This window comes from Simochromis diagramma, unplaced genomic scaffold, assembly GCF_900408965.1.
Source record: "Simochromis diagramma unplaced genomic scaffold, fSimDia1.1 OVJJ01000205.1, whole genome shotgun sequence".
NCBI lineage: Eukaryota > Metazoa > Chordata > Actinopteri > Cichliformes > Cichlidae > Simochromis > Simochromis diagramma.
The window spans coordinates 15,600,236-15,627,919 of NW_024386782.1; the positions used below are offsets into that span (position 1 = coordinate 15,600,236).

General features: G+C 40.7%; 3 protein-coding genes across 7 annotated transcripts; all 3 read left to right on the plus strand.

The window, feature by feature from the left end:
- Nucleotides 1-396: 396 nt before the first annotated feature.
- On the plus strand, nt 397-10,174 carry LOC120727735 (mitochondrial fission factor homolog A-like). 2 transcript variants are annotated; one of them, XM_040022193.1, is made up of 7 exons: nt 397-530; nt 1,130-1,350; nt 1,441-1,619; nt 4,128-4,219; nt 4,355-4,525; nt 8,244-8,319; nt 8,762-10,174. In XM_040022193.1, the coding sequence occupies exons 2-7, from the start codon at nt 1,134-1,136 to the stop codon at nt 8,891-8,893; spliced, it is 867 nt and encodes a 288-aa protein (XP_039878127.1). In that variant the 5' UTR covers nt 397-530; nt 1,130-1,133; the 3' UTR covers nt 8,894-10,174. The 2 variants fall into 2 exon arrangements, with proteins under 2 accessions (XP_039878127.1, XP_039878128.1); XM_040022194.1 differs by having other exon boundaries at nt 1,168-1,350.
- Nucleotides 10,175-10,193: 19 nt separating this feature from the next.
- zgc:110269 (probable flap endonuclease 1 homolog) lies at nt 10,194-15,791 on the plus strand. Of its 2 annotated transcripts, none has more exons than XM_040022191.1 (11): nt 10,194-10,531; nt 11,317-11,383; nt 12,189-12,291; nt 12,483-12,537; nt 12,648-12,709; nt 12,807-12,943; nt 14,186-14,246; nt 14,372-14,503; nt 14,591-14,736; nt 14,868-15,012; nt 15,091-15,791. In XM_040022191.1, exons 1-11 carry the CDS (start codon nt 10,450-10,452, stop codon nt 15,109-15,111), a joined length of 1,011 nt encoding a protein of 336 aa, XP_039878125.1. In that variant the 5' UTR covers nt 10,194-10,449; the 3' UTR covers nt 15,112-15,791. The 2 variants fall into 2 exon arrangements, with proteins under 2 accessions (XP_039878125.1, XP_039878124.1); XM_040022190.1 differs by having other exon boundaries at nt 10,196-10,531; nt 15,112-15,791.
- Nucleotides 15,792-15,813: 22 nt separating this feature from the next.
- Nucleotides 15,814-27,606, plus strand: agfg1b (ArfGAP with FG repeats 1b). Of its 3 annotated transcripts, none has more exons than XM_040022188.1 (12): nt 15,814-16,396; nt 19,494-19,587; nt 19,852-19,967; nt 20,644-20,782; nt 20,938-21,091; nt 21,289-21,396; nt 24,654-24,798; nt 25,038-25,117; nt 25,222-25,314; nt 25,519-25,677; nt 26,223-26,317; nt 26,433-27,598. In XM_040022188.1, the coding sequence occupies exons 1-12, from the start codon at nt 15,897-15,899 to the stop codon at nt 26,490-26,492; spliced, it is 1,743 nt and encodes a 580-aa protein (XP_039878122.1). In that variant the 5' UTR covers nt 15,814-15,896; the 3' UTR covers nt 26,493-27,598. The 3 variants fall into 3 exon arrangements, with proteins under 3 accessions (XP_039878122.1, XP_039878123.1, XP_039878121.1); XM_040022187.1 differs by having other exon boundaries at nt 16,036-16,396; nt 21,286-21,396; nt 26,433-27,606; XM_040022189.1 differs by lacking the exon at nt 21,289-21,396.
- The last annotated feature ends 78 nt before the right edge of the window (nt 27,607-27,684 follow it).

The window sequence follows — 27,684 nt, forward strand, 5'->3', positions numbered from 1 at the left end:
AAAACACCCCAGTAACAACTGGCCGGTTGGTGCATTTTTAACCCAGACATTGAAGCAAAGTCCCGCATCTTAATCGGCCCTAGTGTGACCCACACACAGACTATTTACCCCACACACTTTGTTGGGATGTGGTCACCCTGACCACCCTGTTTTCTTTTTTTCCCGTGACGTTGGCTACTTTTATTTGAAATACATTTTATTTTTGCAGTTCAGACAAATTAACTTATGTGACAATAAAAATACATTAAGAGACGACAAACTTACGTAAATAAAGCAGGTTAAACTGCTAATTTTAAATGTCCATTGGTTTTCACCAACTCCTGCGGCTCTCGGTGCACTTCATAGTAACCGCCCCGGCGGTCACGCGGGGTAGCGTTAACAGCTACACCCACACTAACCAGAAGCTTTTGAGAGCTTTTGCTGAGTCCGTCTCGGTTGGTCCTTTGAGGAGCCCCTGATGCTATTTGTATGACAGCCCGAACAGCGTGTTGGCGCATGTCAGTTTAAACCCAGGTGGTAAAACCATAACGGTGAGTATTGACAGGACAGACCTCTGGCTAACCAGCATGTCAGTGCAGACAGTCAGCGGCTTACAGCGCAGCGTTTAATAAGCTAAAATCGATAGCGTCGTCTGTTAACGCTTTTCAAGCATAGCGACAAGCTAGATTGCTAACATACAAGCTAGACATGGCGTCTTATGTGGATTTTCACTCAGTGACATTGAAGCGACGTGCCAGCAACAGCTTCACCTCATGTCGCTGTTATGTAACGATGTAACATGAAATGCTATTTCTCGTAGTGTACTCATTAGCTTGGACCTAAACCCACTACCGTACACCGTCTGGAGCAGATGCTTTTTGCACGGGCTAATGATCGTGTTTAAAGTTTAGGTAGCACCATTTGCTACTGAGCTAATTGGCTAAATTCAGGGTTAACTGCAGCATGTGTTTTATTGTAAATTGGCATGTAATAAAAAAGTCAGGCAAGATATGAGCCTTGATGTGTTATTTAAAATGGGGCATTAAGTTGAGCTTATATTTTTGAACTCTTAGCTGCAGTCACACCCACACTTTGTTTGGTTAGTATCTGTATGTGCGTTTCATTTGTTTCCCATTTTGTGGGTTATCAGCTGGATGAGTGGGGCAACTTTCAATACCCCCTCTGCAGAGGTGGCTGAGATGAATCGCATCCATTTTGAGCTGGAGTATACAGAGGGCATCAGCCAGCGCATGCGAATCCCAGAGACCCTCAAAGTGGCCCCAGAGAGCCAAGCGGGATCCATACCACTTCAGCAGCCTTTGCCCACTCACACAGCTCTGATGCAGGTTCCTGAGAGGATTGTTGTTGCAGGTGAGGATGACAGTTGGCAGTCATGTTTGAGGTATTATGTTTAAAACATGTATATGCTGTATAAAAATTTCATGGCCAATTTTTCTGTAGGGGATGAAGGGGATCCTCGATTTGCATGTCCAAGAGACTTGGATCTGATTCAGTCCATTCCTCCTGTGGACCTCCTGAACATGAAGGCCCCTCCACGTGTCCTCACCCTTACCGAGCAGCCTCTGGATTCGCTTGAAACAGACCAAACTGTCAACTCGCAGCGCAATCCCAGCCAAGCGGTACGTTTTCTTTCAGAGTAATCTCAGCTTCCTTCTCAGAATATTGAATTTTCTTCTCTCATTATATTCAAAACTTTAAGTGGATCCATGATGTAGTGGTATACTATATTTGCCTTATGCTGAAATTATGGTTCAGCAGTGTTAGTGCATTGGGACTATGCTGGTACTCCATTGGCTTGTCTACTTGCAGAGAGTGTCTATTGTCGATTGAGGCACTGTACAAAATATGTGGTACAACCGGTCTGCTGGCTACTTTTGCTTGTGCTGTTGTTGGTATGTCAGTCAGCTGCTGAGAAGAGTGAAGTTATAATCTACAAAGAGCTGAAGTGGTACTCAGTGTTAAACAATGTAAAGTATTCACTGCACCCACTGTCTGTACTTCTCATGTGCTATCTTTTGGTCTGTGATTTTTTTTTTTTTTTATGATTTTTTTTTGTTTTTCCTCACAATCCTCCCATTCCTGGTGAACTCCATTGCCGCTCCCTTCCCTGTTCCAGCCCACTTGTCAGTCAATCAGCATTTGACTAATGCAATTGGGATTTTGGAAGACTGCACATAAACATGTTTGCACACTATTTATAGCGTAGGGATAGTCCTGGTAACTAATTTCTTAGTCAAATGAACAGGGGATAAAAATGTGATTAACTGACTCGTCTAAAACTCAGATATCAAGTTATATTTGAGAACTGTATAAGGTCTAAAACTCTAAACAAAAGAGTTTTAAATCATAAATCCCATTCTTGATTTATGAATCAGCACGGTGGCACGGTGGTTAGCACTGTTGCCGCACAGCAAGAAGGCCCTGAGTTCAATTCCACCATCAGGCCGGGGTCTTTCTGTGTGGAGTTTGCATGTTCTCCCCGTGTTTGCGTGGGTTCCCTCCGGGTACTCCGGCTTCCTCCCACCGTCCAAAGACATGCAGCTTGTGGGGATAGGTTAATTGGATAATCCAAATTGCCACTAGGTGTGAATGTGCGAGTGAGTGTGAATGGTTGTCTGTGCCTATGTGTTAGCCCTGCGACAGACTGGCGACCTGTCCAGGGTGTACCCCGCCTTTCGCCCTATGACAGCTGGGATAGGCTCCAGCGCCCCCTGCGACCCTGAAAAGGATAAGTGGAAGCGAATGGATGGATGGATGGATTTATGAATCATGCTGCTTAATTGTACGGCACCTCGCATCGTGCATTATCAACGTTACATGTTACACTCCAGACTACGAAGAAGGAAAAACACTTAAACCTATGTTAAATATAATATATAAATGCGTTACTACAAAAGCAAGTTCACGTATTATTAAAATGTGACAAATTAACAGCAGAAAAACCAATGAGTTAAACAGAAAAATGTGGTGCATTTTGTCGACCATTATGAATGATGCACGCTGTTCAAAAATTCATGACAGTGGTTGTCATGAATTTTAATAAAAGTTAAAATCTAAAATAACAAAACAACAAATAATCCAGCCACCCCCCTCCCAGGCCAGGTGATTAAATATAGTCTGTACAGCAGGTCCTGGTTCTACCCCAGGGCCTCCTCCCATTAGGAAATGACCAGCAGAGCACCTTACCCAGGAGGCGTCCTCCTCAGCTGGATGCTTTTGATGTGGAGGAGCAGCGGCTCTACTCTGAGCCCCTCCCAAATGACTGAACTCCTCATTCTACTGCTAAGGAAGCGCCCACTGACCTTTTGGAGAAGGCACATTTTCACTGCTTGTATCAGCAATCTCATTCTTTTGCCTTTTAAAAAAACAGTAATAGTGTTAACAAAGAGATCAGGCCGAGATGAGCAGATTTATGGCCTTTCTCAACAACGATGCGCCATCTGATGGCAGGTGGCTGCATAGCAATTTACCTGCATTTGGCTTCAATCAAAATTTAAAACAATTTAGATTATACTACTAGTACGTGTGATAATAGCGAAGAGTAGTTGTCTAGTCAAATAGTCCTGCAAATCCCAACTTTAGGGAAATGTTTATGCAAATGGACATGATTGCAGAACCATATATTACACATCTAAAGTAAAAGATCCCCCCCCCCCCCCCACCCCCCCACAGCATTATTTCTACTTTATTAGTACTATCAGTTTAGATATTCCTTGATGGTGGTCTTGAAGGTGTTGCTGACATTTTTTATCCCAACATACTGGTCCTTGCTTACAAAAACTGCCTGGAGTCGTGGGATTTATGAGACGCAATGAAAACTGAACGTGATTATTTATTTATTTTTTAGCTTTAAGGACTGTCTTTGTGCTATGCTGCACTTCTTCCCATTTTGATTTCTCCATGGAGTATGGTTTGTGGTTCTTAAGACACAATAGAAAAATAATGCATTGGTAATTGGTGAAGAGTCATTAATAATCACACATTCTTCTGTAGGAAAAACGTCAATCAGGTGGCCAAAAATTATTTTTCCAGTCAGTTTGGCTGAACTAAGTGTGGTTCATCAATCAGCAATCATGCGTTGCTGCAAACTGAGCTTGATGTTATTTCAAATTTGTATTTAACAACAGGCCAGCTTTCATGGTCGGCCTCGAAGGGAGCGCAGCGCGAGTGAGAACGTATCCGGCCGTCACAGCAGTCAGATCAGCAGAGGCGATGTAAGGTACGACCACAGCCACGTTTGAAACGCTGCTTCCCCACCGCTGCCTTTCGAATGCAAAGCTTTCTTTCACTCTTGGTTGATTTATAAAAATGTCTTCTTTCTTTTAATGTTTCTCCCCACCTATCTCCCTGCCAGTGTAACCCCTTCCCCTTCTGCCCCCCCAGTCCGTTTGTGTCCTCCCCTCTGTTCCCCCGAGGATGCAAACATCAACCTGTTTACAGCTGCTGGGCTCCTGTCGTACATCCAGTCAACAACACGCCGTGCTTACCAGCAGGTCCTTGAGGTCCTCGATGACAGCCATCGCAGGTATGTTTTTTCTTTATTCATTTCTTTTTGGCTGAATTTATTAGATATCTTTGCACTAAGAAAGATTGTTAAAGAAACAGATGATTGTTGTGGGGAAATTCAGGAAAAAGTCATGAGCATCAGGGCTCGCAAAACCGGGGCCAGCGATTTTTCCAGTCGGGCTACCAAAATCTATCTCTGCCCTGCCCGTCGGGCTATCGTAGGAAGGAAAAATATATGTCAATGCTTTTGCATTCTTTCTGAAATGTAGCTGGGTAATTATGTCATTGGCATCGGTGAGCCACTGTCAATATGTGACATATTGAAATCGCGTTTGAATTTGCGCTTGTTTTTTGCTTTCACTTTGCAATCGCGCAAACTGTGTATAGAGAGCGACAGCACTGATCTGTGAGTGATGATAATTTGTGCACCAATTCCTCTGACATCGTCTTATCAATCGTTAGCTTACTATGCAAACATGACAAGTGAAATCTCCGGCAGCAAGCTTAAACATGTGAGAGGTTGATCGCGCAGAGAATCGCTGAGCGTTATGTGAGTGTGTGTATAAAAGCAGCAGGATATATATTTTAGTTCTGCTGAGCCAAATAAGACAGGTCAGGGTGAAGAAGTGACAGCCAAAGAAAAGCTTACCACAAAACGGAAAAGTTATGACAAATCAGACTATAAGGCAAAAAGAAAGTGCAGCTTTATGGTTTCATGGACAAAAGAATTTCTGTGGCTGCAATATGACGAGCTATATAACCAGGGCTGCACATAAGTGGTCCGCAGGTGCGCATTCGCTGTCAAATAAAAAATGCGCACATGATATGAAGTTGCAACGCGTGTTTGCGTACATAAGATTTTCTGGAGGAGGACAGACATTTGTTTAGAACTCTTAAAGATGTCGAAGAAGCTCCTTTAAGCAATTACTTTGGTGTTCCTCCACCTCCAAACAAATGTCAGAAGGAGTCCGAACCACAAAAGAAGCGCGTATTCTCGAAAAGTGGTTGCAGGAGGTGAGCTGGCTTCAAACAAATGATGAACGCACAGAGATTTGGTGCAGAATGTGCCGTGAAAATCCCACTCTAGCGGACAAAAACACTGCCTTTTATATGTACGCAAACGCGCGTTGCAACTTCTTATCTGGTGCGCGTCTTTTATTTTGACAGCAAATGCGCACATGCGGATCACTTACGTGCACCCGTGTAAATAACATAATGTTCTGCCGGGTGTGTTGTTGGTTTTCCCTCGATTTCTGAGTCGACAAGCGCCTTTGTTACTGGGACCAGTCATTTTAAGAAAGGCCCCCATTAGAACCCATGCAATATCTTTCCCAGAACAAACACCAATTGCAAATAACATACTAAAAATAAACCTGAAAAATCTGTTTAGAACAGCGTACTATGTTGCAAAGAGTGAACTACCACTGGCAAAATTTAGCAGTCTTTGCAAACTTCAAAAACCAAATGGCCTAGATCTTGGTTCCACTTGTCTCTTACCCGTGACTTCAGCGGAAATTTCAAATTCAGGATCTGACACAGACTGATTCATGTCCTACACAGTTCTTACAAGTTCATAGAAATTTCTGTTCAATTAGAACCAAGTATTTGAGTTGATGATTGTAATTTTTATACAATGTTGTAATTTGTTTTTCAACAATTTTTGATTGATGTTTTGTTTCCTTTACAATATTATACTTTAATGTATAATATTGTAAAGGAAACAGAACAGGAAACAAAACATCAATCAAAAAATTGCTCTCTTTTTTATTTGGGCTACTTAAATTTATTTTGGGCTACCAAAAACTGAAGAGTCCCTGCCCGAAGGGCTACCAGGGATTTTGAAATTTTGCGAGCCCTGAGCATGAGTTTCTTATTAAAAGAAGTGACATTTAAAACTCTCATACGTCACAGTCCTGACGTCCTGACTTGTGTACATCCCCTTTGTTCAATGTGTAACTTACATGTTTGACGACTTTAGTTCACAAGAAAGAAATCATAGATTATTTTTTCCTTAACATGACTTCAGCAAATAGCAAATACAACCCCAATTCCAAAAAAGATGGGTCACTGCTAAATAAATAAATAAATCGAATGCAATGACTTGAAAATCTCAAACATGTGTGTTTAAGTGTGGCACCAGTGTCTCTGCACGGTCAGCTTTTCACCTGACCTCACACGCGCGTCTCTCCTTCTGGTCTTCGACATCACTATAAAGAAGGGAAGACCTCATTAGATTAATAACCTTTACCTGTCCCTCCAACCTCTCTGGTACTGCCCCTTGAGCTCACTGCACCATGCCTTCCCTGCAGCTGAGCCAGGGGGACCACACCTCCGCCACAATTAGTTCATTTTGAATTTGATGGCAGCAACACGTTAAAAAAAACAAACAGTTGAGACAGGGTCATGTTTATCACTGTGTAGCATCCCTCTTCTCTTAATAACAGAATGTAAATTTCTGGTGATTGAGGACAGCAGTTACTGCACTTTTGGGAGAGGAAAGTTGTCCCATTCTTGTCTGATAGAGGATTCTAGTTGCTCAGCAGTCCTGGGTCTCCTGTGTCATATTTTTCATTTCATGATGCTCCAAATGTTTCCAGTCAGTTCAACACTGGTTTAGCATCGTCTTGCTGAAGTAAACAAGCATTCTCTGAAAAAGATATTATCTGGATGGGAGCATATGTTGCCCAAATACCTGTATATACCTTTTAGCTGTAACTGTGCCTTTCCACATGTGCAAGCTGCCAGTTCCATAGGCACTGATGCAACTCCATACCATCAGAGATGCAGGCTTGTAAACTGAAAGTTGATGATAAGCCAGTTGGTCCCTCTCCTCTTTAGTCCAGTGGAGGTGGCATCCTTGTTTTCCAAGTGGAATTTCAAGTTTTTCACCTGATCACAGGTTTCCACTTCTGCCTTATTAAGTTACTTTTGTGGATGTAATGATGAATTACACACAGTGATTTTAAGTGTTCCTGAGCCCAAGCTGTGATTCCCATGACATGTCTGTTTTTAATGCAGTGCTGCCTGAAATTCTGTATTGATTTTCAGCTGTTTGACTTGATTGGAGATTTTTGTCAGAATGTCAGATTTTTTTAAAATGATAATGAGTAGTTCCTCCAACGGTTTCTGTTTAGTACCACTTACATTTCCAGCCTTTTGTTGACGCTGTCTCAACTTTATTAGGATGTGTTGCTGCCGTCAAACACAAACTGAGCTTTTTTTTATTTTGTTGTTTTTTTTAATGAGTTTGTTGGAACATTTGACATGTTTTCTATGTTCTGTTGTGAATAAAAAAAATGGTTTTCTGGGATTTGCAAATCATTGCATTTTGCTTTATATTTTACACAGCGTCCCAGCCTTTTGGAATTGGGGTTAAAGTTTTAATACAAGAACATCTTTGTAATGTGTTCAGTTTCTGAGCTGAGAAAGAAGTCAAATATAAATGTTATTACCAGGGATGAACCAACTTTTAAAAGAACAATTTGATCATAGCTGTTTGTTGTTGTTGTTGTGTGTCATTGTTTCAAAGTCTGTGAGCCCTTTACCACACTGTTTTAAGCACAAATTCAATCATATTAACATATGAAGCTGAGCACATTCACCTATGGCTGAGGCCAGCAGTCATAGGTGAATGTGATCTGCGGGTATATAGTGAGTAGGCATCAAGTTGAATACTGGTCACAAAATCATCGAATCCCTCATTAAGGGCCTGAATGAAGATGTGTTCATCTCCACAGGACACACCTGGATCTGGCCCTGGATTTAAACCCTGATGAGTCCGGCTTAGTGGATGCCTCCTCACTGAGACGACAGGTAATGTCTCATATGCTTGCTTTCTGCATGAATGAAAAGGGGCAGGTGATGCATAATTTATGTATTGTCCCAATGTATTTATCTTACTTTCAGGTTTACGGTAAACTATGATATAATGTATAGATATGGCTCCTTTTGAAGGATGCCGACAGAGCTGCACACAGCAAGTGTTCAGTTACAGTTATTAGACACTCGACTCTAAATAAACAAAAATAAGGAACACAAATACTAACTGAAGAAGTAAAAAGGTATACAGAGATTTTATTTGAGAGTGGGAGTATTGTTTAATTGTTAGTGGCTATATTTCTCTGTGCACTGCAATGAAACACAGCCAGATGTGGAGATTTCTCTGCACATGTTTCAGTAAATCTTAGTTAAGCCCAGCACAGGAAGTGTTTCGCCTTTTTTAAAATGTTTTAAAAAAAAAAATTTTTTTTTTCAGATTGTGAAGTTGAATCGGCGTCTGCAGCTGTTGGAGGAAGAAAACAAGGAACGCTCAAAGCGAGAGGTGATCCTGTATTCTGCCACCGTGGCTTTCTGGCTCATTAACACCTGGATCTGGTTCCGTCGCTAGATGGATTCTCCCAAAACACTGGAAACCAAAGCAGTTCCCTGTTAAAGACGTGATCACTGATTTATAGCAAATTCTATATGGAGGTTTATCCTAAACAGGTCAGTCTCGGCACTCATGAGGTAAAACATGAGGCAGAAAAACATTGTTTTCTGTTTGTCAAGTCGATGTGACAGAATTTCACAGTAATCGTGGGCCTAGTGTCTCGCAGCACTAAAATTAGAAGTAAATAATTTTTTATAAACTGGCGAATGACGGGAAAGCCAAAGCACAATGACAATGCAGCTGAACGATTTAGCAGCACCAACAACCACTTCAGTTAAGGTAATGCTATCTCCAGCATGTGTCCCATTTGAGAAGCTTACTCCACTGTCAAACCAATATTTTTGGTTTGGATCAGCTGTAAATGAAATACGGTACAAATTACACAAACAACTGTCAGCTCCTACTGATATAAATAGTTTATGCAAATATTACTGTTTGCACCTCTAAACTTGACAAATCCATTGCACATAATGAACTGGTGTTACAGTTGTGTAAATGAAATCTTTTAACATGAACAAATTATTAGATGTTACTTAAGTGACAAATGTTTTGGGAACTGTAGTTGCAAGACTGAACCTGACTTTTCTGTTGAAAGCAGGTCATAAACTACCATTCTTCCAGAAGTGTCAAACTGAACCGATTGACTCTAAAGATGCCATAACGCTGACCCTTCGTTACTGGAAAAACTTCTTGTGTACATTACAGCATTTGAAAAGCTTGTCTAATCTGTCTTTAATGTTATTTATTTTAACGTTTTTGTCTAGGGGTTGTGTCATCTTGATTATTTGCTAACCAAAGTAACAAGGGTAGGGTACTGTGAAGTGCTGTTTTTCCATGCTGTTATCTCATCTTTGTTCCCACTAAGTCACCTGCAATATTAAAGCATGGAATATGACATTTTATACATAATTTAGTGTGATACAAAGAGCCAGTGTGTGTATGATCGTCCAATGAGAAGAGGTCGATCTGGTTGAAATTATTTAAAAAACAAACAAAAAAAAAACCCCATCATTTTATTTTGATAATAATATAAATATGTATTTAACGCAGGTTTATTTATCACATATACTACTGAGGTGTCAGCAAAGAGTTGCTGTTAGTTTTTCTTTGAAGTCTGTACCTACATGTCTCACTTAAAGCTGGATGTTGGAGTTAAAACTTTAAATTATTTTGTAATATAAGAATACACTTGATGTTTGTAAATATGTTTGCTGTAATAAAAGATGGATGTCAGTTTCAGCCGTGTGTGTGTTCAGCGCTGACTCAAACACTCTCCATTAGGTGGCAGGCATGCAGCACCAGGAAGAAGAAGAAGAAGATGATGATGATGTGTTTTTAACTTGAAAGGCATAACTTGAGAGACGTCTTCAATTAAAACTTTATCGACAATCTACTATCCAAGGGATCCTGCTCTAATTATCTGGGAAACTCGACTTAACTCACTTTAAATCACTTTTTCGCCTTTTTTCCTGGAACAGTAACACGAAGAGGAAACTGTCGGTGGTGACGGCACAATGGGGATCACTAAACTGGCTGATTTAATACGCTCAGATGCTCCTGATGCCATATCGTATAAGGATATCAGTGACTACACAGGTACAGACACGATCGGTGATGGTTTCAGCAGCAGGTCTGACTCTGTTAAGGAGGTCAGCTGCAGCTGCTAGCCGCTAATGTTAGCACTCTCCCCCTAGCTACTAGCATCGCTAGCTGTAATTATAGCACCTGACATAAAAGAAACGTTTTTTAAAAAAAAGTATTACCAGTCCACGTACCACGAATTAAAAGCTACTGCTATAATAATCAGGCTTTCCGAGGTAGTAATTAATAACTTACCGTGTCCGCACTATTTCTCTTATGTTAATCAGCTAACTCGACAGTCCAATCAAAACATCTGTATCTTAGTATTTTTTTAATTCAATGTAACTTTATTAGTGCCGAAAACACACACACAGCATTGCGTGATAACTGTGTTATTAATACTATTCGCCTCACACTTTGAGCACCATGACACAAGGAATCAAATGTTATCTGAACTGTATATGAAGTTGTCCATAGTCCAGCTGTTTACTGCTGAGAAAAGCCATAAAAGAATAGGCAAAGCTAATCCTACCAGCAATTTATACAGTACAAATCAGCGCTGCATGTAATTATTATCAATACTGCTATTGCTGGAAATTTATTTCCATCATAAATTCCTGACAAGTACATGGAGTACAGTATTTGACTTGGCTTAATAGTGTAGATCATTTCAAGTGCGTTTAGGTGAATTTAATCAAGTGTAATTTGAGTGGATGTTACTGAAAAGTAATTAATGTCTAAGGGCAAATTTAAACTGTTGTGTATTCACGCTGCTGTTGTTGTATTACTATACTCCACAGGAAAAGTAATCGCACTCGATACCTCTATTGTTTTAAATCAGTTCCGTGCAGCAACGCCTTCACTGAGGTAAGCATGATGTGATGCTGTTCTGTCCTGTTAAACTGAAGTAAACGTTATTTTTTTCTATCTCTTTACTGTTTATCATGGTGTATTAATTCCTTATATCAAACCTGGTACACTGGGTGCCTAGAAAAATACAAACACTTGTAGAATAGTAGACATTTGAATTAAAATAATCCTGCAATAACATTTCTAAAGATTTTAATTTTTTTTCTTTCATTTATTTCACTTAATTTGTTCTTTTAAAGGTTGCACTGTGTTATCAGTGCATGAGATTAAAAATATTAGAAAGGGCTTACAAAAATCACCACATCCTGCAACTATACAGCCAATTAGTGTAAACAAGACCTCACTGACACCAGTAAAATACACTCACTGGTCACATTGTTAGGTACACCTTGCCAGTATTGGGTTGAACCCATGTTTATCTTCAGAAAAACCTTAATTCTTTGTTGCATAGATTAAAGAAGGGGCTAGAAACATTCCTCAGAGGCTTGCTGACAGGAGCGGCACCTTGTGTGGTCTTCTGCCTATCTTCTTTAAGGTTCAGCGTGTCATGCTCAGATATGCTCTTCTGCATACCTTGGTTTTAACAAATGATTATTTGAGTTAATGTTGCTTTCCTATCTGAAGCAGTCTGGCCATCCTTCTCTGGCCTCTGGCATAAACAAGGCGTTTTCACCCAGAGAGATATTTTCTCTTTTTCAGACCATTCTCTATAAACCCTCGAGGTAGCTGTGCAGGAAAAAGTCTTTCTATTCTTTTTTTGTCTGTGTATATTTGTGAAATGCTCTTGATTTCTCTTCTTCAGCCCCCTCACAGGTCTCTTCTTTCGCACACTCACTTTCCTGGAACATGGCATAAAACCGGTCTTTGTGTTTGATGGAAAGCCTCCTGGAGAAAAGAAGGCTGTTGTAAGACACAAACCTGCATGTATAGTTTTTGACTTAACATGATACTAAACATTTCCTGGCATGTTTAAGAACACTTTAGGTCAGAGAGACTAGTCTACAGTAAATATTTTCAACGTGTAGGTAAATTTGATCACTGCCAGATAACAGAGATACAGACGGCTGTGACTGATTGAAAATTGTTGTTTCTGCAGCTTGAGAAGCGAGCCCAGACAGCAGGTAGGAATTACTCAAACTGGACGGGCACAGGTACGTCTGTGCAGAAAATGCACAAAGACTTGAGTTTTCAGTGATTTTAGAACAGGGGTGATCTACTGGGAATATTATTTTGATGTGTTTTTCCTCTGTGCTCACTGCAGCGTCATTACAGACTAAAGAATGTCTTCAGCTCCTGAAGTATCTTGGTGTACCTGTTATCCAGGTACGACCTGCTAAGTAATGAAAATGTTTGTGCAATATTTCATCTCTTCTTCCTCCTCTGCAGATTTCTCTTCATGCATGTCACTTTTGTCTCTCAGGCTCCAGGGGACGCTGAGGCACTGTGCGCTCAGCTGGTGAGAGAGGGAACTGTGCACGCTGTGGCGTCAGAGGACATGGACACGCTGCCGTTTGGAGCTAATATTCTTATTCGTCAGCTGAATGCAAAGAAGGACAGGTAGAAACTGTGCAGCTCACTTTACTAAATTTGTTTATATTTAAAAAGAAGAAATATTTCAAAGGTTTGCAATGGTTGTTGCATTAATTTAGTGTTCATGATCAGATCCAAAGCTTTGAGGCTCTCATACGTGTTTTTACGTAAATTATGTCAAATGATTAGAATCTCAAGTTATTGTAATAACCTGCTCACTTGCACTGATTTTCTGTATTTATAGTAGATGAGATGGAGCTCCATAATGACTGTACTTTCTGGCAGCAGGTGGTGAACTATTTTAAACCACAGCCACAAGTCTCATAAGAAAAGAAAAGGAAATCTGCTCCTTACTTTTTCTTGCAGATAGCAGTGGACTGTCAGACAGAAAAGGGCTGCTTGCAGCTCATTAGCAGGTAGTTTACACTCAGTTTCTAAGCCAAGTTGAGATGTGGTGTAAAATATAAATAAAAATAGAAAGAAAACATTTGGAATTCTTATAAGTATGATATTAATTTCAAAATGGATAAATATATAATGTTGAAACTTCATGCTAGCAAAATCTTTTAGAAAAATTAGCACTGCTGCAGCAGAAGACTGGTTAAAAACAGCTGGTGTAGATACATAAAACATTGTGTAGGAGTAGCCAGTGGATAATGGATTGTTGAAATGACTCCACTCTACACCCCTACAAAGTTTTATTCATTCAAGACATTTCGAGTTATCGTTTTTACAGACAGAATATCGCGCACGCAAATGCTACCAAAAACATGACCTTGGCGGAGATAACAAACATTAATCCACTGAATTTGCTACACAAGAAAGCTGAAAGCTTTATAAATGGATGAACTACTACACGTCTTAAGGTTTTCTGATATCGTTGATCACGCACTTTGCTGATAACATACAAAGCACAAAATAATCTACTTTTAAACTGTACTCAGAGAGATACAGTATCAACTGAGAACAAATGGCATGTGTGATAAAAGCAAATATTATTATTTTTTAAAAATCTATATATGTTACATGTATGGAATAGTTGTGTATTTCGCTAAAATGTTTAAAAATATAGGGGTAAAAAATATAAGAGACGTTATCATTGTATATGAAACATTCATTTTCATGTCTTTTGTTTGGTTACTTATTCTTAATGTATTATTTCTGCTCGTCTTTGTTTTGGTTTTAGATTTTGACATCTAGTTGTGAACTAGTTGATCTAGTTGAACTTAATGTTTTATTTACGCTCTTTTTTTTTTTTTTTTTTTACAGTGAAGTCATTGAATACTCCTTACCTAAACTATTAGAAAAACTCCAAATTGGTCGTAAGGAGGTAAGATTGAAACATTTAGATTTCTCTGAAAGTATGTAATTTATTATAATATATCTGTATTGGACATACTGCTATAGAAATGCACTTTAGCTGTCTTATTCTCTTATTTTGTATTTGTCTGCCAGTTTGTTGACTTGTGTATTTTGCTCGGCTGCGACTACTGTGAAAAGATACCCGGTTTGGGTCCTAAGAGAGCTCTGACCCTGATCCAGAAGCACCGTACCATAGAGGATGTGGTTTTGCATATCAAGAGAAAGGTATCAGATGGTCTTTGTAGCTTTGCCTTTACCTCTCTTACAAAAGAACATGTGACGTCTAACAAGCCAGTGATATCTGGCCTTTAGACCCATCCTGTTCCAAATATGTGGAAATACAGAGAAGCAAGGAAGATTTTCTTGGATGGACCACAAAGCTCAGCTCCCGAGCTCATCTGGACCGAGCCAAATGAGGAGGCCTTGGTTGAGTTCCTCTGTCACACCAAACGAATTAAGTACGTTTTTTTTTATTGAGCTTTTCTATTGTGCTTCTTTTAGTGTGTGTATATATATGTATGTGTATGTATATATAGAATGAATGAAACTATACATATGAAAATTGAAAGTCATCTTTGTTTGATTTTAGGGAGGAGAGGATCCGTAATCGAATGGTGAAGTTCCGTACGATGCGGGAAAATAAACGGGAGGAGAGGGAAAAGGAAAAGGCAGAGGGTGGTGGGAAGCAGACTTGCATTAAGGACTTCTTTAGGGTTACCAGAAAGCGAGTGCAGGTAAGCTCAGAAAACAGTGATGCAAATATAAATCAAAATGTGTGCATTTTTAGGAATAAAATGGTAAAAATAAATTAGCTTTTCTTACTTTTCCTCTAGCCTGTGGACAATGCAAGCTCCCCAACCAGCAACAGAAAGAGACCAAAGTCAAAATAAGTGTCTACGCCACGAGGATGGGAGTGTTCATCTCTCAGTTCATCTCTGTCTGGACATCTCAAAAAATTATGGACCATTTCAACATGCGGCTTATCTGTCATCCCAATCTTGAATATGCACCATAAGAGAAATGTTATTCTGTTCATTTGATCTTGGGTTACGGTAATATTTTTACAAATGTAAATATTTTTATAGGAAAAAATCTTTTTTTACAGGATTTATCTCATCAAAGTGCCTTTTACTTTTTAAGAAGAACTCAAAATAGGCATCACACAAGACAGCTCCTCTGACAGTACAGTAAAGTGATCTCATGTGAACAGTATGATCCACAACAATGGAAATCACTGGGTAGTTCTTCAGTGTGTCCAGCAGTTTCCTGCAAAGCCACCAAGAAAAGCAGAGCAGGAGGTGGATGGCTATGAAAGGGAACAGTGTGATCACTGTCAGGGAGGCCAAAACTGGAGACAGCGGATGTCTCATCTCTAGATATTCAATGAGCACCTGTTGTGTAAAGTGTGCCAAGGCAGGGACCAAAGACTTGAATATTAAAACATGTACAAGTGGTATCATGTCTAAAAGAGACACTGAAGTGTTTAAATAAATGGAAAAATGTGTAGAATTTATGTTCATGCTCTTTATGTTTTGTATTTTTATATCAGTTTCAGTTTGCCTTTTTAAATTAAAGCAATCTTTGACTGTGTTTTGTTGCGCGATGTGCTTATGAGCGGATGGACACTGTAAAAGTGCTGTGTTTTCATAGCACATTATTTTCTGAAGCACTTCCAAAGGCAAGTGTTAATTTTAAACCACAATACGAGGCGTCATTCCAAACCAACAGATGGCGCCGGTGGATGAGGAGCTGCTGGGGCTCACTTTTTTCGCGTGTAGGAGAAGAAGTGTGCCAGTCGGTCCGTAGACCTCTCACAGCAAGGTGTCTCTCAGACCACAGTTACCGCCGTCGTACGCGGCAAGTTTGTCCTGAAGACACCCGTCCTGCCCCGCGTCCCTTGACCAAACTCCCCCCACCCCTAGGTAAAACAAGCCGTTTTAGTTTTTCGGTCATGGCGACGAGTGCGAAGCGTAAGCAGGAGGAGACTCATCTGAAGATGCTCCGGGAAATGACTAGCCTGCCCGCGAATAGGAAATGCTTCGACTGCGACCAACGCGGCCCGACCTATGTCAACATGACAGTGGGCTCCTTCGTCTGTACCACCTGCTCCGGGATCTTGTGAGTGTCCTTTTGGGCCAAAGTGTTGTATTTATTCTTTAGCGTCCCACGGTTGGACGGCGGTGGGGACACCGGCGCTGACTTGGCGGTACCGTTAGCTAGTTAGCTAGTGTTAAAGTGAGGACAGGTAACGCAGACGTTACCTTCGGTTCAGCCCGGAGCTGTCGGGCTGGGATGGGCGGTGTTAGGAGATTGGATTGTTTACATCGCTGCTTTAGTGTGATAACATGTGTTATTACAAAACACACAGGGTGAGTGAGGGGGCTGTGTCAGTGGCTTGATTGTCTGTGTGAGTGTGTGTCTAGGGTAGCACGCCTAATGCTGGGTTCGTAACTTTGGCTGACAGTCAAATATTTGACCACCGGGCTCAAAAACGGCACGTCATGGGGGGAACCTCCTCTAGTTGAACTTTAGCTGGACCTCTGAGAAGGCTTGTCGCAAGAACACACACACATCCAGATAAGCAGAAGCAGGGTGGGTCTCTGAAGTTGGGAAGTAATTGAAGAGCAGCTGGGCCAATGGGTCGCCTGCAACTGCGACTGAACCACATCTTCCTCATAATGTCAAATCATTGTGAAATCGCAATTCAGGCAATAAACCGGATCAGCGCAATATGCTGTCCGCCCACACCCATTAAGTTGCTGATACTGAGGAAACATCTCTGCGTATCCTGCTATCAGTATACAGCATGGTAATTACTTAAGACAAGATGTTGCCAGCCACTGCTTACCCTTTAAATTGGACATTATGATAGTTTTTAGCCCTGTATTCAATTCTTAAATTCTATTAGAGTAGCTCTGCATGATTGACAGTTCAGCATAAAGCTTGTCTGTCTTATGCCAGGCTTCAGTTTATAACAAGTCTGTCTAAAACAAGTTTAAAACTAATTTTCTTCTAATTGGCAGCTCCTCACAAACAGAAGGTTTGGACAGCAGGTGGGTGGGGCTTCTATACTCACAGATGGAACATTGTCCCTGACCATATTACCGTATATCTGGTTTCTCTGACATCATATGCAGCCCAAAATGGAAAAAACAAGCAAACAAACAAACAAAATGCGAATGGGATTTTAAATATGTTAAAGTATTAGCACACCAACTAAAAAGTGATACCAAAAGACTGGGGACTTGTATAGGGTGTACCCCCACCTTTTGCCCTATGGTAGTTGTGTTAGGGTTAGGGTTAAGCAGCTACAGGAAATGTTCGTTGGAAGTTGTTGCTGCTCGTTATAGAGTTTGTCATGTAATTTTTTTGTACAGTCTGCACTTCAAGTGATGAATCATTGTGTTGAGTAAATATGTGTTTGTGAGTTAATAGTTTAGTCAGATTGTGAGTGTAGATGATTGTGACTCAGAAGAACACAATTTACGAGGAGTTGCTGCAAGAAATCTTGGTATTCACATTTTTTTTCTGGCAACTGGAAATAATTAGATGAATAATCAGTTTCTCAAAATGAGCTTTGTTCTATGTGGACAGGTCTGTACAATGATTTGGTATGTGCAGACCAAATACTAACTACTGTACTTTTCCCCATGTTTAGACAAAGTGTTGAAGGTCTGTCAAGTTGCAGTTTACATCAATTTTTACATCAATCCTGGTTTCCAATGACAGTGTCTCTTTGTTGACCTGAATTCAGTTTGTTTTAAATGAATTTTGTTTTTCTTCAGCAATAGTTTGGGTTTGAGGACGTTCTGCTTGAGGCAGATTTGGATGTACTTTTTTTAATGTAGCCTTGTTTTACTCCTTTTATGTTGATATTGTGTGTGTGTGCATATATTCTCTCTTAGCATTTAAACGTGTGATCTTTGTCCTACACAATCAATCAATAAATCACAACATTTTTTTTGGTCATATTTACTCTTTATGCTAAAGTTCACAAACCAGTTTGTACAAACTTACATTTGGATTTATATGTGTCGCAATCCCTGAATACTCACTAGTGGTACTACACAGTTATTTTGCACTGATTTTTGCACTTGATTCAGATCAGCTGATCGAGATTTGTTTTAACTTTTTTTTTTTCCATGTGTCCATGGTAAATATGGACAGGGACTTTCTTGTTTCAAAACATTAAACCAAAAGTAAGTTTGGGTTTACAGATTATCCATCCATCAGTTAATTTTTCATCCATCCATCCATCCATATTCTTTCCTTTATACAAATCAGGCTGGCAGGGTGGGCTGGAGCCAATTCCAGCTGTCATGGGGAAAAAGGTGTGGTGCAACCTAGACAAGTCACCAGTCTGCAACAGAGCTAATACAGAGAGACAAGCAACCATTCACACTCACATTCACACCTATGGACGGTTTAACATTGCTGATTAACAAACTCCTGCATCACTTCTGACTGTGGGGGGAAGCTGGAGTGATTTCAGAGAGGGAGAACGTGCCGACTACACACAGATTATTTGTTGATATGTTGATATTATGGCATCTGCTAGAAATCCCTAATAAATATATGTCACATGTAATTAAACTATGTCAGTAATGTTTGAGATATCGGTGAATTTACAATTACAATCCTAATATTTGAACCTAAAACTATACTAAGTGCAAACATACTTTTTTTGTTGTTGTCGTTCTGTATTTTAGAAACGTCTGTCCGATGTGTTTGGCAGGTCCCAAACAAAGCTGCTTTCTAAAGTTGTCCTTACATGTACCACACTGCAGGAGAAAATCATTTTCAGATGCGTTGGAAATGCTCTTCTTAGAGACGGGAGACATGATGACCACTCTGTCTCCCTGTGATTTCACCGGACATTTCCGCGCAGCTTTTCTCACGCTGGTGTAAATCAGCACTGTGAGAAATCACACAGACTTTGCACAGGGAGCTGAGGGGTTAAAAGGCATTTAATGTCTGGCTCCACGGGACATGTGTGTTCTGCATCTATTAATGATATGAAAAGCTCAGGGCTGCGTTGTGCATGTGTGAAAATGGCTATAAAGTACTCAAGGGTGCGTTCACTCTGACAAGAAGATGTAATGAGGCATCTGTGGTTTGTGTTTCTGTTTGCTTTTTCTTTGTAAACGAACAGCACTGGTTGGCATCCTGCTCCTTTTGTTCTTTAGCTAACAACATATACCTCCTCCACCCACAGGCGAGGACTGAATCCCCCACACAGAGTGAAGTCCATCTCTATGACCACATTCACACAGCAGGAAATCGAGTTCCTACAGAAACACAGCAACGAGGTATCGCGCACACTTTACAGCAAAGCGCTCAGCACTGTCATTTACACTGTCGAGCATTATTTTGATAATCATGTCCTAATTTAGCAGTAGCCTTCTTTATTCAAGTTATTGGCATTCCTTTCTCCTTTTTATATACTCACATTTCTCTCCACCCCTTCCCCCCTTTTCCCTTTACTCTCCCTCACCTCGTTCATGGCTGTGCCACCACCCCCACCACTATCCTCTCCTTGCCTCCCACTCCCTTCATTCCTGTGCCCCCTGTAGGTCTGTAAACACATCTGGTTGGGCCTCTATGACGACAGAACATCAGTCGTTCCAGATTTCAGAGAACCGCAGAAAGTAAAAGAGTTCCTCCAGGAAAAATATGAAAAGAAGAGATGGTAACATAACCTTGTTGTTTTATTTGTTTTATCAGGTTTGAGCAGTGATATTTGCATACTTTATTTCACTTTTATATATATCTTTTTTTTAACTGTGTGCAAACATTGGGTTATGTTATAAAGGTAGTAAATACTTTAGAGTGCTAAGAATTCACAAAGTTCTTGTTCAGTCCTTGCTTGTTACTCTCAGCAAAGAAAATGATTGCTGAGCTTTACCTTTGCCAAAAACCATTTTGTTGCTGTGGACTTGGTTAACCATATGTTTGAGTTTGGCAGCACATTCTTCATTGTCTAAGGCTTTCTTTTTCTGTATCATTTTGCTGCTTCTTCTGCAGAATTTTTGGATTTCAAGCACAACTCTCAAATACTCATGTACAAAGCGCGGGGCCAATTTTATCTTCTTTTGAAATACTGTCCTTCTGCCTTTGTCTCAAACACTTATCCAACTTAGTGTCACAAGGGTCATCAACCCTACCATTTATCCAGCAGGATAACTAAGTAAATTAAGGTAACAGAAACCATATATGTGAAAATCTTCAGACCATATGCTTTGTTTGAGACCTAAAATGATATGTTCCAATAGCTCTTCAGTATGACCATCATGTTATCAAAGCTGTGTGTGCTGGGACTAAATATGGCTTTTGTTTCGTGCTGGTGCTCTTCCCTGGATTTTTAGGTATGTTCCTCCTGACCAGGCAAGGGTAGTAGCAAATGTTCAGGCTTCTGTGTCCGGCTCCTCAGCAAGCAGCACTGGCAGCACACCAGAAGTCCAGCCCCTCAAAACCCTGCAGCTCAATAAGACCCCTCTGCGCCAGGTGAGACGAATGCACACAGAGCCTCTTTCAACCCATCGGCCACTCTTTTCCTTTCTCATTCAATTTTCAGCTGAAGAAAAGTCTTGTTTTTTTTGTGTGTGTGATTTTTTTTTTTTTTTTTTTTTTTACAATTTTTTCCTGACTGCACCACCCAGTCTCCGGGGCTAGCTCGTTCCCAAGCTCAGAGCGCTGCTCAGGAGAAGAAATTTGACTTGCTCTCAGACCTGGGTGACATTTTTGCTGCTCCACCCACTCAAACTGCCACCCCTACCAACTTTGCCAACTTTGCACATTTTCCAAACCAGTCAGGTAAGATGTCTTTCATGATTCTCATAACATGTACTGTTGTTGTCGTTGTTGTTGTTGTTTTTTAATTGACATCCAACTAGTAAATACAGATATGCGAACACTGCGTTTTGTCATTGTCCCTTACATTTTTCTCCTGCCATTGTTTTTATTCCCACATTCATTGTCTGTTGTTAATTTTCCCTTGTGTATGGCAGCAGCACCTCAGGGTAATTCAAATACCAACTTTGCCAACTTTGACGCATTTGGAAACACTGCAATTCCATCCCATCAGAGCACATCACCTCCCTCAAAGTCCTTTTCATCAGGTACCACCCTCCCTGCCATTTTCCCCTCCATCTTATCCACATGTATGCACCCTTACTACAGTTTTTCTTTATTCATCTCTCACCTGCTGTGTCCTCTGGGCCAGCCCGCTGTATGCAGGAATGCACTCTGGATGCTCGAGGTTTTTGTTGGTCTTTGTTACTGTTGCTATGGTTATCTCGGATGAGCAGTTGTATTTATTGTACTGCTTTCTGGTCTGCTTGGAGGCCATTTAGAGGATGCGTGCACAGGCAGTGCCCTATAGTGTAACGGTCAGCCCAAACTGGAGGGTACATGACATCTGCACAGAGCTTGCATCCATCCTTTGCTGACAATATTGCACATCGTGTGGACGCTAGCAGACCATTGCCAGTGTGTAAAGTATAACGCTGGGCTCAGACTGCACAATATTTTTCTCTCCTACCATGGCCATCGTTTCAGCTTAGGGAGTTACAAACTCATAAAATCCTACCTTTCCTTAACCCTTTCTCGTGTCGTGCTTGCCTGGACACACTTCACCAAGTGTGTGATATCATCGGGAACCAGGCTGCAGGCTGGCAGGATTCAGAGAATGTAAACAGACGGGCGGGTATGTAAAATACCGTCTGTCTGCTCCATGTGAGCGTTCCAGCCAGAAAAACTGGCAACATCACAGCTGAGGGGCAGAAAAAACTAAACAGTTTTGGGAGAGCATGTGTTGTTTAACCTCACAGAAGAGACAGAACTGTTGTTGAAGACCTTCTAACATCTTAGTGTTCAGGTTGGTATAATGCGAGGTGTCCCAGAAACAACCTCAGTTTTTATTCAAGATGACATGTTATTAGACAAGAATATAGCCCGTTTTCCCCCCAGACTTAAAACGATGTCCCTTATTGTCCACTAGGACCAAAGTCTCATATCCCAATATGAGACATTTCTCATCCCGATAATGATATATATCACAAAATAGTGCTTTTTCTGTAAATTCTCTGAATCTCGGGCAACTTGACTTGTGTGAAGTGTTTTCAGCTGAGCGTGGCATACCTGGAGTATGCATCGAGTGTTTTGACTGATGCATGAAACTATATATTTTTAGATATAAGTTGTAACGGACGCCTTTTCTTTGTGAGAATTTATTACATGGTGTGCTGTAGGGCTGTTCGATATATCGGATGACGATATAAAAACGTCTATCGTTTCATTTTACACTATTGTTTGTTTCGTGGTGTTGCAAAATAAACTGTTTACGGCAATATTTTTTTCATGGTTTTGATGGTCACTGTAGTGGCTATATAAATTTCTTAAAGTTCTCTCTTTCTCTTATATTTAATATAACCACACTACGGATGGACAAGCGCCTGTTTTTATGCGTTGTCGTTAGCAACAACGATGGTAAAACCATCACGTGTCCGCTTGTTTATTTTCCACATAAACCTTTCACAATAAAGCTCAAGATCCTGTTGAGACTTTACAAAATAAACTGAATCACGTGAAATAGTATGCAGAGTATTTACCGATGAGAAGCAAAAAAGAGCCGTCAGGTGCTAAAAAATAAACCTTAGACTCAAACGTTAGAACAGGCTTTAACCTGCAGCACGCCGCAAAGAAAACGGCGGCCGTTACAACTTATGTCTAAAAATGTGTAGTTTCATGCATCGGTAAAACACTCGACTCCAGATACACGACGCCCAGCTGGAAAGACTTCAGCTACCCGAGATTCACAGAATTTACAGAAAATGTTAAATTTTAGTGATTTATATCGTTATCGGACATAGATGTTTTATATCGGGATATGAGATTTTGGTCATATCGCACAGCCCTAGTGTGCTGTGGGGAAAAGGCTGTTCTAACGTTTGAATCTAAGGTTTATTTTGAGCACATGACGGCTCTACTTTTTGCTTCTCATCTGTAAACTCTGTCCATACTCTTTCACGTGATTCTTGCGTAGGTGGTAGTAGGGACTGGGCGATATATCGAGTTTTTAAAAAATATCGATATATTTTCATACGAGATATAAGATGTGACAATATCGTTTATATCGATATAGTCTATGTTACGTTATAATTATACTTGTGGAGCCGCAAGTTTGCCTCTCTTTCGTCCACTTTTGTCTCTATGCAACGTTATTGGGCCTCGCCTCTCCTTCACTGAACACAACTCCCCCTCCCCCATCGCTTCACCTGCAGGCAACGACAAGATGGACACGGCAAATCTCCGTTAACGAGTTACCGCGGATCGCCCCGTGCGTGGGGCTGGACGGCGTCAACGTGTTAACATGTTAACGAGCTAACCGCGCTAACGACATGACGGCCTAAAATCCTTTCATTTTCTCAAAAATCAACAGCGCGCCTTATGTATGAATTCTGGTTGTGCGTACTGACCGCGAACCGATTTTATGTTGAACACGGCGCTCAGCAATCTGTCAAAAATGTTTTAGTTTGACTTCGGTAAGCTACGGAGCTGCACCTTGATGGATTGTCGGAGCATTACGGCTACCGTAGTCCGGAGCCTCGCGGAGTAATACGTACTGTGCTTCAACGTAATATTACCATATTGTGTGTGTATAAGGACCATAAATGGCACCTGTTAAGAGACACGGTTACGAAGCAGATTTCAAACTCCAGGCTGTCAGTCACAGCTTTGACTAAGAACTCTCTTTTTGTTCTTACCTTATGGCTTAAAAATATATATATCGAGATATATATCGTATATCGCCATCCAGCTAAAAAATATCGAGATATGAATTTTGGGTCATATCGCCCAGCCCTAGGTGGTAGAAGACATTTGTCGTGTTTGAGTCTGTGGTGGGGACCAGTTTGCGGCATAATTTGCATAGTACGGTTTTCTGGTCAGTGTCAGACTTTTCATAACCAAACCAAGGTAGCCCCTCGTTTAGGAATAAGATCCTCGATTTTTTTTGACTGGTCCTTCTGTTTGGAGCTACCTGGTTCTGCCTCATCTTCACAAATATTGCTGTAAACCGTGTATTTTGCAACACCACGAAACAAACGATAGTGTCGTTTCGTCATCCGATATATTTCGTCATATCTCACAGCCCTATTGTCCACGTAAGGCCATTTGACAAGTGTTGTGAATACGCATGCACGTCTTTTTAATTTGTGCTCATTTGAAAAAGACATCCCTAAAGGACAGCGAAGGGAGGTTCCCAGCGAGAGAATTGCTCTTGATCCTTTTAATTATTTGGGTGTGTGTGTGTGTTTATGCATGTGGCACTTGATGTTTGACTAGTTCTTTTATTGATGTTAATATTTGTTGAAAGGGGGAGGAGTGCCAATTCCGTCAGTGTCTAGTGCTGCCACTGCCCAGTGTCAGACAGGGAGCCAAAGAGAGGACCGCTATGCTGCTCTGGCTGAGTTAGACAACGAGCTCAGCTTCTCTGCCTCCACAAGCAGCAATGTGCAAGGGTGAGAAAGTGACACACACACACACAATGAGATTTACCAGGAACAGTGAATTTGTTCATGTGGCCTCTCTGCTAAGCTGAAAACACTCTGAAAAGTATTAGAAGAGTATACATTAATTTGATAAGTGTATTTATCAGTGTGATGAACACTTGATGCGGATGCACAAGTGTATGTTAAAAAGGCTGGTAATGCCTTTCGTATCCTTTATTAAACATTCAGTGGCATCATGTTTTTTACAGGAACATATTTGGACCAGCACTAGGTTCATCGCCAGCTCAAAACCCGCCTGTGTTACCCAGTATGCAACCTGGCTTTGGAGGTGCTCATGGTGCTCACTACTACAATGATGCATACAGAAATAAGAAACATTTACCTCTTGTTCATTTAGCTTAAACACTCATTTTATGGCTGTTTTCCATCTAGCCGTCCCATCCACAAATCCTTTCGTTGCTGGAGCCATTCCTCCAGAAATGGCCACCAACCCTTTCCAGACCAATGGCAGAGCTCCAGCTGCAGGTGTGTACGCACTTAGAGTTTAACGTACTTCACTATAAATGTTTCTGTTTTACTTAGACATTTGTGTTACTTTGATGTAACTCAGTTACATTGCCTATTAGCTTTGTGATTTGCCAAAGTATCTAGAATTTACTCCTTGTGTGTGTGTGTGTTGTGGGTATGCGTGTACACTGACCGTGCACACATGCTGTGTGTGTCTCGTAGCCTCGTTTGGTACTGGCTCTATGAGCATGCCTGCAGGCTTTGGGAATGCGTCTTCCTACTGCCTCCCCACCAGTTTCAGCGGAAACTTCCAGCAGCAATTCCCTGGTCAGGCCCCCATCCCTTACTCTCAGCCAGGGGCCTATCACCCTCAGTCTAATGGTTAGTGGTCTTCCACATCCCTCCGTCCTCTTACCCTAAGTGTCTGTGCAGTGGCAGCCATTAATTTAAAGGTTTTTTTTGCATGCTTTTCTTTTTTTGTTCTTATTTACATAACAGCTCTCTGCATTAAGAATTAAGTTGAAGCCTTGCTGCCTCAAATTAAAGTGCAGCCTAGCAGTGGCAGCTACTGCACAGTGATAAAAGATTGCGTTTAGTGTACAAAGCTTTAAGGTCTGCTGTAGTTCAGAATGATGACAATAAATAAAAGTCATAAGGCTCTGTTTACACCTGAATGCAATCCGGCATGCCAGGCCGCGGCTTTCTTTGCAATTTAATTTTTTTAGACTCCCGTAGAATTTTTAAAGGTTTGACTCTTGTCATTAAGTCATTGTAAAGTGGTTGTCTTTATGTCTTTATGGCCTTATCTTTATGGCATGATGATATAACTGTTGTAATAAAATAAAAGGAAAATACTGGCTCTGCAGAGTGCTGGACAGAGCAGTCCCAAACACATTTAAACCCCTTTACCTTTTGTCTTCCCCCAGGCCCTGGATACCCAGTCTACGGTCAGAACAAGCCCTCGATCACACCATTTGGGCAGCCCATAGCTGTCCCTGGCATGTCCAATAACCCATTTGTGGTGAGCATGTATTGCGTTCTCAAAAAGCTGTCACACTAATTAAAAATGGCCTGATTGGTTTTTCTGAAAGACTCATTTTTCTCAAATCAGCGATGTTTTTGGACTCTTATTTCAGGCAGGAGCGCCAGCCGGGCCATTCCCTTCAGGGGGTTCATCCACCAACCCTTTCCTGTAGCACAGCTCCTGGTCCTCTCCACCAGAGGGCAGCATGCAGCACATATTCAAGGCACCCGTTCAGTCACAACAAGTGGCAGTACATTTCTAAAAAAGACTTACATTTTTTTTTTCTTTTTTTTCTTTATAAAAAAAGTTTACAACACTATGAAGGACTGCAAAGGACTTTATTGAAGACTAAGGGACTGTTATGAGGGCAAATGTACTGTTTGATTATATACATTATATGATTTTATTTTTTTGTTTATAACTGTACGCTCTGTGCATATCACCATTTGTAATCACAATTAAGTACATGTATATGTATAACAAGGACTGAATTAACAAAGGTGAGTATACAGACACCTTGTGGAAAAAAACAAAAAAAAAAACCCCACTACACAATATCTATGTAGGGTAAGGGTATACATTTTAAGACTATTAACAGGGTTCCATTTAAGTCCATGATCTGTATTTGATGCAGGTGCTTCTTTTTCAAAAGGGATATCTCTTTATTCTAGCTTACTGCTACTATACTGGCACTAAGGTGTTTCCTTTTAACATGCAGATCCAGAGTGCAGTCCGTAAGAAACAAATGTTGCCTGTATACCCAGAGCAGCAGCGTCTTTTTAATTTAAAGTAACATCTCACACAGGTTAATGGGGCACAGCAGTGATCCTACACTATTAGTCAAAAGTATGGCCTAAATTTTAGTTTGAAACTAAGTGCAAGTCTTTAGTTAATTGGGCCGGCAGACAACTCAAGATGTTTACAGCTGAAAGGATAAAAGGACAGGCATGTCTGTTAGAGCACAAAAGGCCTTTAATTAAGTACTTCTTGTTTCTGTTACTTTACCTAATTGATAAAAATATTTAGTATACTCTAGCAACCTCACTACTGCCGGTGGAATATGTCAGAGGAGATGCTTCAGATATTATATTTTAGGAATATTGTAAAGAGAAAAGGAAAGACTGTTAATGAAAGCTTCGGCGTGTGGGTGTGATCCAGAATGGTTACCTCAAAAAACAAAACGGAGTTGTTCACATGAACATAGATGACTTGTCCTATTGACAGGGAATGACAGGTTTACCAGAGCCTGCCTAGGCAAACATATACAATATATAAAGTAAAAAAAACAAACCCTGTAAGCTATTCAGCGCACTCCCTCAATATCTGTCCTCTTCTTTGCCTTGTTTTTTGAAAAGCTTTTGGAG

Bases quoted from the DNA above. Each gene is read 5' to 3' on its own strand.
- agfg1b (XM_040022188.1), top strand. From the start codon at position 15,897: ATGGACACTGTAAAAGTGCTGTGTTTTCATAGCACATTATTTTCTGAA. The intron at 19,588-19,851 runs GTATCGCGCACA...TGCCCCCTGTAG, and splicing joins TACAGAAACACAGCAACGAG to GTCTGTAAACACATCTGGTT. The intron at 19,968-20,643 runs GTAACATAACCT...CTGGATTTTTAG, and splicing joins AAATATGAAAAGAAGAGATG to GTATGTTCCTCCTGACCAGG.
- zgc:110269 (XM_040022190.1), top strand. From the start codon at position 10,450: ATGGGGATCACTAAACTGGCTGATTTAATACGCTCAGATGCTCCTGAT. The intron at 12,944-14,185 runs GTAGAAACTGTG...TTTTTTTTACAG, and splicing joins CTGAATGCAAAGAAGGACAG to TGAAGTCATTGAATACTCCT. The intron at 14,247-14,371 runs GTAAGATTGAAA...TTTGTCTGCCAG, and splicing joins TCCAAATTGGTCGTAAGGAG to TTTGTTGACTTGTGTATTTT.
- LOC120727735 (XM_040022193.1), top strand. From the start codon at position 1,134: ATGAGTGGGGCAACTTTCAATACCCCCTCTGCAGAGGTGGCTGAGATG. The intron at 1,620-4,127 runs GTACGTTTTCTT...ATTTAACAACAG, and splicing joins AGCGCAATCCCAGCCAAGCG to GCCAGCTTTCATGGTCGGCC. The intron at 4,220-4,354 runs GTACGACCACAG...TCTCCCTGCCAG, and splicing joins ATCAGCAGAGGCGATGTAAG to TGTAACCCCTTCCCCTTCTG.